The following is a 9,726-nucleotide window of genomic DNA, read 5'->3' on the forward strand; positions in this document are numbered from 1 at the left end:
CTACTGCCCATCTGCATCCGCTAATGGCTCTGAGAATAGAGGAACATAGGGTAGAAATCGTTGTGTGCTGTTCTCAAGATTAATGATACAACCAACTTTCTGATGTCGCATATCATACGCTGCCAAGGTAGCACCTCCAAATGAAACCAAGAAAATGGTGTCGGAATCTGGATGAATGTCAACCACCTTATACTTCATCCTAGTCATGCTCGGAAGCTTATCCATGTTGGCGGTATGCTTCAGGACGAATTTTTTGCTATCACAATCCTTGAGGCAGCAGAGTGTCATCTCAGGAACTAGGATTTCATTGTTAGCTACAGCATAGTGTAAGCATCCCTGGGACAATCCAATCGTACAAAATCTCGAACAGTACGGCACATGGATAGTCTTCCACTCTTTCCCCTCCATGTCCACCCCCACCAGCACATACTCGTTGCTGGTGTTGATGTGTTGCAGCTCGCCAATCACATACATGATACCGCCGACAAAGACACATTTACTAATGAAGAACGGCGGCACTTTCTCAAACATCCCACTATCCCCGCGACTCCAGGCTCCTTTCCGCGATGAGTAGATGCTCACTCCTGTCATATAATTTGCCAGATAGTCCTCCTCAAAATGAAGAACATGGAAATGCGACGAGATTGCCGGATCAAAAGCCAGAGCTGCAGTAAGGCTATATCTGATTTTTGGCGCAGGAGGCTTAGGGGGCAGCTCGACCCACCTTGCAGTGGCGGGATTGCACACCACAAAACGGCAATCATCCTCTGCCCAAGACCAAGGGGCCACCTTGTTCTTGTTGCTGCCGCGGTAGAGGAGCATGCCATTGCAGGCGCCCACCAGGGACATGTCCTTGTACTTGGTAGGCTGCAGGTAAGGGAGGGAAGGGTCGAACGGGGCTAGGCTGCCCGAGACGCTGGCGAAGTAGTGGCGGTGCCCGCTGCTGTAGGACGTGTAGAGGAAGCCTGCGAGGGTCTGGGGCAGCATCTTGCGGTTGGCAGGGTCAGCAATGAGGTCGCGCCAGGCCACCGAGACGCACTTAAAGCGATGGACAGATTTGACAGGGAGGCGGGAGAGAATTTCCAGGATGAGGTCGTCGGTGAAGAGGCCGGCTGCCTCCGTTGTGGCCCTCACATGGGTTTCCAGCCTAGACTTGATGTTCCTCACAAAGTTGTCCCCTGTCCCCGCTCCCTCCATGGATCGGAAGCGGGAGAGCATATGATGCAGGGATCTGCAAATAGAGAGAGGAAATCATAGATCTTGCAGGTAAGAGTCGAACCGGGTGCATATATAGTCGGTGGTGATCTTTGGGTGGTGTGGTGAGTCGAGGAAGATAGATACTACGTACCTTGGATTTGGATGAGGGCAGCGACGGCGGCCAGCGAGGGAGGATTCGATTCTGACGGGAACGAACCAAGACGGGACTCTCTTCAGCGGATCCCTTTTCGTACTACTGGCCAAGGGTTTAGTTTAGCTGGCAAAAAGAAAAAAACTCCCGACATATCGCTTCGTCCTCTAATGTTTTGGTTTTTTAGGGAATCCTCTAATGTTTTGGTCCTCATCACTAAAAACTCTCAACTCTCCCTAGGCCCAAGCCCATCCGACTATTTCCCGCTTTAAGCGGCCTGTTAACGCGCTTTTAAAAGAAAGCGAGAAGAAAAAGGTGGAAAACCGGATTGGACGAATCAACGAGACACTGCTAGCCACTAGGCCAATACCAACTTCGTGTAAACTACTAGGGCGTGTCCTACTTGTGGTTAAAGGAGTCTGTTTTATATTGGTTTATTTTTGTATTCTCTTTTTTCTTTTTCTTTCTTCTCCGTTCCTTGGTTTTCTTTTTTCTTCTCCATTTTTCTATTTTTTATTTCTGTTTTCGTTTTCACTATACATTTTCGTATATTTCAAAAAAATATTAATAAGTGATCAACATTTTCAAATACATGTTCAACATTTTTCAAATACTCGTTCAACATTTTTTAATACTTATTCAACATTTCAAATACTTGATCAACATTTTTAATACTTATTCAAAAAATTAAATATTTGTTCAAGATTTTTTAAATACTCGCACACTGTTGCGTCGAAGGGTTAAACCCTAACCGTAGAAGCCTAAACCCAGAATTCAAATCGTGGAAAAGAGAGAGTACGGAAAATGGATGGATAACTTACACCACACCTCCGAGGAGGAGTCAAACTGGTGGCTGCCCGTCGGTTTTGCCTTCACCGCCTCACCGCCTCGACGTCGGTTTTTTAATCATCGTTATCTAATGAAATGAATATGCATCAACAATACCATTTGATTGTTTGATGCACAAACCACATGGAAGGAAAATTAGAGACAAATTCATTGCAAAGCCCGACCTAAATGCGTATATGCTAGACAGAGAAAGCCACTGGACAGTTTAATCACTGAGGAGCAGTCATAAGTTCGAGAAGAACAATATTACCTATAACGAGTGAACCACAAAATGGTTATTTTTCTTTTGAAAAGATGAAGATTCTTCAGTTGCGCAATTTGTTTCACATGATGATATGCTCTCACATAACTTTCATCTACCTCTGTTGATGGAGGCAAGTGACGAATTTCAGCAACTAAAGGAATCTATGGAACTGATCCATCTTGAGCCTCTTGTCCCTGGCTTCTAGTCGATCGCTTGAACACAAGATAGAGATGTTGCGACGTCGCACTTCAACATCGGTGATGATTTTTCTTACATGCTTTGTAAATGTAACACTCTATTCTATTTATTTAGTAATAGCAAGACAAAAAGAACAGGTAGTCTTCAAAAGCAAGAACTACAAACCACTATTGGCCGATTCCACAACTGCACACAAATATTCAGCAAAAAAACATCAAAGAAGGGATTAACGAAAAAATTAGGTAATGACACGATATTACTACTATTTTAGACTGTGTCTTCTCACCTGATAGTGTTGGTACACAGTTTGGGATTACTGGAACGGTGGGCTCTTCTAAAGGCGACGTTCCACTACTTCCTTCCATTTTCAGTTCGAGATGCAGCAACAAAACAGCGGAGGACGAACGTAGTACTAGTCGACGAGCTTTGATCTATCCATCATATGCAGACCAAAAATTGCATTTCACTCCAAAATCCAAATATCTGACTTCTTAATCATCTCAAAACATAAAAATCTCTGTAAGCTTCCAAGATACTGTTACTCACGATTAAACTATATACCTTCACAAAATGTTCATATGATTGCCATTCATATCATTTCCAAAGATCCAGAATTTTTTAATCTTATCATAGAGGATACAACAGATGCTCCAAGCATTATTTTAAAGCAAAGAGTACTTTCAGATATCTATGTCAAAATATCATGTCCTCCTAAATAAAGTTGATATGCTACAGAATTGTGCTTGAAGTTTGCAGTAAAAGTTGAACCAAAATGATTTCTAAATAATATTATGTACTGCGAGTACTCTTTACGCCAAAGAAGTTTGAAGTACTAATAATATGTATGTCATAGATGACATGTCGAAGCACAAGTATTCGGTACTTTCAGACTTTCACACTGTCCAAGTTACTCTAAAATTTGGCACTTTCAGGCTGTCCAAGCACAAGTCCGAAAGTTTGAATTTTGGTACAAGCAAAAGTAATTTTAGATTGTCATCTTTGCGAATGTTATCTTTCAGACTGTCAGTCTGAAAGTATGAAGTTTGGTACGAGCAGAAGTACTTCCAGACCGTCAAAGCACAAGTCTGAAAGTATGAAATTTTACTCCATAGAGTACTTACAGACTGAACTCCAAGCACAAGTCTCTTCACGGAATACTTGGCACTTTCAGTCTGAACTCCAGGCACAAGTCTCTTTACAGTGTAAAATTTTGTCCATAATATTATGTTCTTGTTTGCGAGGAGTAGATGACATGCACAATTTGCAGTAAAAGTTGAACAAACGTGATTTCCTAAATAAATGCTACAGAATCAAGTATGAAAATCAGTATCAACCTTTCAGACAAGCATACATGAAGACTGGAGATTTCTTCTACGACGTTCCCAGATGGCGGAGTTAGATGCGGGGGTGCAGGCGACGTGTGGAGAATGGGCTCATTGGGGTAGGAGAAAGAATGGAATGAGAGTTTTCTATGGAGGTCGCAGCAGAGTACCTTGGAAAACTTGCCCGCACAAGGTCTCAGCTTCGGACAGAGGAGGTCCGCCGGGGCAGCCAGAACGCCGGCGACAAGACGGTCGTGGATGGATCTGGACCTCCACCAGGCGCAATCGCCCAGCTAGGCACCGGATCTGGCCCGCCGCCACCGTCGGCAAGCTGGAGCTGGCGGCTACGCGTTGGGGATTTGAGTTCGCGTTGCTGTGTTCTTAGGAAGAAGAGAAGGCCCAGCCACGTTCCTGCAAAACGAGTAGAAGCAAGGGAGTTTTCTGCAAAGAACCAAGTACCTGTGCGCTCAAATCCGTCCACTAGAATCTGGACCGTTCATCCAGGATTAGAAGGCCCAGACTTGTTTTTTCTATTTTTGCACCGGTGCACCTTTTTCTATTGTAGTCGCTCCCCTTTTATATCAATATTTATTGCATTATGGGCTGTTATTATACATTATATCTCAATACTTATGGCCATTCTCTCTTATTTTACAAGGTTTACCATGAAGAGGGGGAATGCCGGCAGCTGGAATTCTGGCTGGAAAAGGAGCAAACGTTGGAAACCAACTCTGCACAACTCCAAAAATCCTGAAACTCCACGAAACAAATTTTTGGATTTTATATGAATTTATGAGCAAAAGAAATAGGCCAGTGGGCCCACACCCTGTCCAGGAGACAGGGGGCGCGCCCCCCTATAGGGCGCGGCCCCCTATCACCTGGGCCCCCTAGTGGGCTTCCGGCGTCCATCTTCTGCTATATGAAGCGTTTTGTCCTGGAAAAAATCGTGGGCAAGCTTACGGGACGAAACTCCGCCGCCACGAGGCGGAACCTTGGCGGAATCAATCTAGGGCTCTGGCGGAGCTGTTCTGCCGGGGACACTTCCCTCCGAGAGGGGGAAATCATCACCAAAGTCATCACCAATGATCCTCTCATCGAGAGGGGGGCAATCTCCATCAACATCTTCACCAGCACCATCTCCTCTTAAAACCCTAGTTCATCTCTTGTATCCAATCTTGTATCAAAACCATAAATTGGTACCTGTGGGTTGCTAGTAGTGTTGATTACTCCTTATAGTCGATGCTATTTGGTTTACTTGGTGGAAGATCATATGTTCAGATCCTTTATGCATATTATTACTCCTCTGATTATGAACATGAATATGTTTTGTGAGTAGTTACGTTTGTTCCTGAGGACATGGGTAAAGTCTTGCTATTAGTAGTCATGTGAATTTGGTATTCGTTCTATATTTTGATGAGATGTATGTTGTCTTTCCTCTAGTGGTGTTATGTGAACGTCGACTACATTACACTTCACCATGATTTGGGCCTAGAGGAAGGCATAAGGAAGTAATAAGTAGATGATGGGTTGCTAGAGTGACAGAAGCTTAAACCCTAGTTTATGCGTTGCTTCGATAGGGGTTGATATGGACCCATATGTTTAATGCTGTGGTTAGGTTTACCTTAATACTCCTTTTTGTAGTTGCGGATGCTTGCAATAGTGGTTAATCATAAGTGGGATGCTTGTCCATGTTAGGGCAGTACCCAAGTGTCGGTCCACCCACATATCAAATTATCAAGGTATCAAACGCGAATCTTACGAACGTGATGAAAACTAGCTTGACGATAATTCCCAATGTGTCCTCGGGAGCTCCTTCTTCATTATTAGAATTTGTCCAGGCTTATCCTTTGCTACATAAAGTATTGATCCACCTTGCTGCACTTTATTTACTTTATTTAATTTTTCCTCGTTACTATTTATCTTATCACAAAACTATCTATCACCTACTATTTCAGTGCTTGCAAAGAAAACCTTACTGAAAACTGCTTATCATTTCCTTCTGCTCCTCGTTGGGTTCGACACTCTTACTTATCGAAAGGACTACGATAGATCCCCTATTCTTGGAAGGGTTGTTGCAGTGTGCTGCTTCTCCCCTCTCCCTGCGCCCTTTGCTCCGGAGGGAAACCTCAGATCCGCGGGATCAGGCGATGAAGGCGCCTTCACGTCTTCTTCCTCCTTGGGGGCAACATCTCGGGGCCGGCTACATCTGGAGATCGGTGGTTGGCGGCATCTTTGCCGCGGTGGTTGGCGGCACCTTCGCCGCGTGGTTTGCTAAGGAGACTGTTTCGGGGACGCTGATTTCTGTTTGGCAACGATGATGGCGTCGAGAGGAGCTTGGGTCGCGGCTCGTGCTTTGGTAGTCGGATCTTCCCGGCATGTCCGAGGTGCTCTTCCGTGGTTGCTTTGTTGCTATGAAGTCGGAGCTGCGGTGGAGCGAGTCCAGGTGGTGACGGTGACAGCGCTCGGTGGTCGTTGCGGTGGGCATGGTCGGCGCAAGTCCTGCACATTTCCCTCGCAATGCTCGTCGTCAAAGTCGAAGCTGTCGGTTGTTTGTGCGTGTGGCCATCTGTTGGCATGTCCGTCATGGCTTGTGCAGCTGTTCTGCAGCTCTGTGTTCCATGTCGGTGGCCAGATTGGCCGGTAGTGCCCATTTGTTGGCTAAGTTGTGTCGGTTTTTGCCCGGTTTTCCGTCAATTAAGCCGGCAATTCTCACTCTTCTTAATCAATGAAAATGACAAGTCTTTTGCCCCGTTTCAAAGCCCCGTTTCAAAAAAAAACTATATTACCAGGGCTTCAATATATGGCTGCTAAGAGAACACAATGCTAAACGTTTAAACCAACAGACAAGCCTATATCTTATGGTCACAACATATCTAACAAAGTAAAGGCCATGTCCTGGCACCTGCCAAGATCCTATTTTTCATATGTGAAACATATAAGCTTCTAATGATACGTATATTTGGTTTATCACTTCAAAAAACCAAAAAGGACCAAACAAACACACTCCCAGGTTCCGTAAAAAAAAACACTTCCAGCAGGAAATGTTTGGTCAAAGCTTACAATATTTTGTTGACATTGATGCAATTTCCCCGTTATTAACAGATCCAGGGCTCTACTGAATTCATTAGCTATAGCAAAAATACATAAAAAGAACCTGCTCAAAGGTCGACTAGGCAACACACTAGTAACCAGTATGACTGAACGTTCTAGTAAACTACCCTGGTCGACAATCTGCACCAAGATTTAGGATAATCGTAATAACTGGCTATTATGGATAAGAAGGCTGATTACAGTATAATTAAGCCCTCTGCAACTAATACATGTCCAGATTAACAGCACGCCAGTGCTAGGTAAATAAGACCAAGAGTAACAATTTCCTTTGGAGATGACATTATACATAATCTGTAGGTTTAGCAGGCATTTGCTGTGAAATGCAAATCAAGCAAACAGGAGTGTGAGCACCAGCTAAATTATTGGCAAGCAGATTCCAAAGTACATGGACAACTACTTTAGCCGAGAAACTACTGCCCATCTGCATCCGCTAATGGCTCTGAGAATAGAGGAACATAGGGTAGAAATCGTTGTGTGCTGTTCTCAAGATTAATGATACAACCAACTTTCTGATGTCGCATATCATACGCTGCCAAGGTAGCACCTCCAAATGAAACCAAGAAAATGGTGTCGGAATCTGGATGAATGTCAACCACCTTATACTTCATCCTAGTCATGCTCGGAAGCTTATCCATGTTGGCGGTATGCTTCAGGACGAATTTTTTGCTATCACAATCCTTGAGGCAGCAGAGTGTCATCTCAGGAACTAGGATTTCATTGTTAGCTACAGCATAGTGTAAGCATCCCTGGGACAATCCAATCGTACAAAATCTCGAACAGTACGGCACATGGATAGTCTTCCACTCTTTCCCCTCCATGTCCACCCCCACCAGCACATACTCGTTGCTGGTGTTGATGTGTTGCAGCTCGCCAATCACATACATGATACCGCCGACAAAGACACATTTACTAATGAAGAACGGCGGCACTTTCTCAAACATCCCACTATCCCCGCGACTCCAGGCTCCTTTCCGCGATGAGTAGATGCTCACTCCTGTCATATAATTTGCCAGATAGTCCTCCTCAAAATGAAGAACATGGAAATGCGACGAGATTGCCGGATCAAAAGCCAGAGCTGCAGTAAGGCTATATCTGATTTTTGGCGCAGGAGGCTTAGGGGGCAGCTCGACCCACCTTGCAGTGGCGGGATTGCACACCACAAAACGGCAATCATCCTCTGCCCAAGACCAAGGGGCCACCTTGTTCTTGTTGCTGCCGCGGTAGAGGAGCATGCCATTGCAGGCGCCCACCAGGGACATGTCCTTGTACTTGGTAGGCTGCAGGTAAGGGAGGGAAGGGTCGAACGGGGCTAGGCTGCCCGAGACGCTGGCGAAGTAGTGGCGGTGCCCGCTGCTGTAGGACGTGTAGAGGAAGCCTGCGAGGGTCTGGGGCAGCATCTTGCGGTTGGCAGGGTCAGCAATGAGGTCGCGCCAGGCCACCGAGACGCACTTAAAGCGATGGACAGATTTGACAGGGAGGCGGGAGAGAATTTCCAGGATGAGGTCGTCGGTGAAGAGGCCGGCTGCCTCCGTTGTGGCCCTCACATGGGTTTCCAGCCTAGACTTGATGTTCCTCACAAAGTTGTCCCCTGTCCCCGCTCCCTCCATGGATCGGAAGCGGGAGAGCATATGATGCAGGGATCTGCAAATAGAGAGAGGAAATCATAGATCTTGCAGGTAAGAGTCGAACCGGGTGCATATATAGTCGGTGGTGATCTTTGGGTGGTGTGGTGAGTCGAGGAAGATAGATACTACGTACCTTGGATTTGGATGAGGGCAGCGACGGCGGCCAGCGAGGGAGGATTCGATTCTGACGGGAACGAACCAAGACGGGACTCTCTTCAGCGGATCCCTTTTCGTACTACTGGCCAAGGGTTTAGTTTAGCTGGCAAAAAGAAAAAAACTCCCGACATATCGCTTCGTCCTCTAATGTTTTGGTTTTTTAGGGAATCCTCTAATGTTTTGGTCCTCATCACTAAAAACTCTCAACTCTCCCTAGGCCCAAGCCCATCCGACTATTTCCCGCTTTAAGCGGCCTGTTAACGCGCTTTTAAAAGAAAGCGAGAAGAAAAAGGTGGAAAACCGGATTGGACGAATCAACGAGACACTGCTAGCCACTAGGCCAATACCAACTTCGTGTAAACTACTAGGGCGTGTCCTACTTGTGGTTAAAGGAGTCTGTTTTATATTGGTTTATTTTTGTATTCTCTTTTTTTCTTTTTCTTTCTTCTCCGTTCCTTGGTTTTCTTTTTTCTTCTCCATTTTTCTATTTTTTTATTTCTGTTTTCGTTTTCACTATACATTTTCGTATATTTCAAAAAAATATTAATAAGTGATCAACATTTTCAAATACATGTTCAACATTTTTCAAATACTCGTTCAACATTTTTTAATACTTATTCAACATTTCAAATACTTGATCAACATTTTTAATACTTATTCAAAAAATTAAATATTTGTTCAAGATTTTTTAAATACTCGCACACTGTTGCGTCGAAGGGTTAAACCCTAACCGTAGAAGCCTAAACCCAGAATTCAAATCGTGGAAAAGAGAGAGTACGGAAAATGGATGGATAACTTACACCACACCTCCGAGGAGGAGTCAAACTGGTGGCTGCCCGTCGGTTTTGCCTTCACCGCCTCACCGCCTCGACG

The 9,726-nt window shown here is 44.9% G+C and overlaps 2 protein-coding genes across 2 annotated transcripts; both read right to left on the bottom strand.

Annotated features, from left to right (window-relative positions):
- LOC123083496 (F-box protein At2g23160-like) lies at positions 1–1,197 on the bottom strand. Its single transcript, XM_044505529.1, has one exon. The coding sequence runs from the start codon at positions 1,195–1,197 to the stop codon at positions 1–3; it is 1,197 nt and encodes a 398-aa protein (XP_044361464.1).
- A 6,285-nt stretch (positions 1,198–7,482) lies between these two features.
- On the bottom strand, positions 7,483–8,679 carry LOC123083497 (F-box protein At2g23160-like). Its single transcript, XM_044505530.1, has one exon. It carries the CDS (start codon positions 8,677–8,679, stop codon positions 7,483–7,485), a length of 1,197 nt encoding a protein of 398 aa, XP_044361465.1.
- Positions 8,680–9,726: the final 1,047 nt, after the last annotated feature.

Source organism: Triticum aestivum, chromosome 4A, assembly GCF_018294505.1.
Source record: "Triticum aestivum cultivar Chinese Spring chromosome 4A, IWGSC CS RefSeq v2.1, whole genome shotgun sequence".
Taxonomy (NCBI): Eukaryota; Viridiplantae; Streptophyta; class Magnoliopsida; order Poales; family Poaceae; genus Triticum; species Triticum aestivum.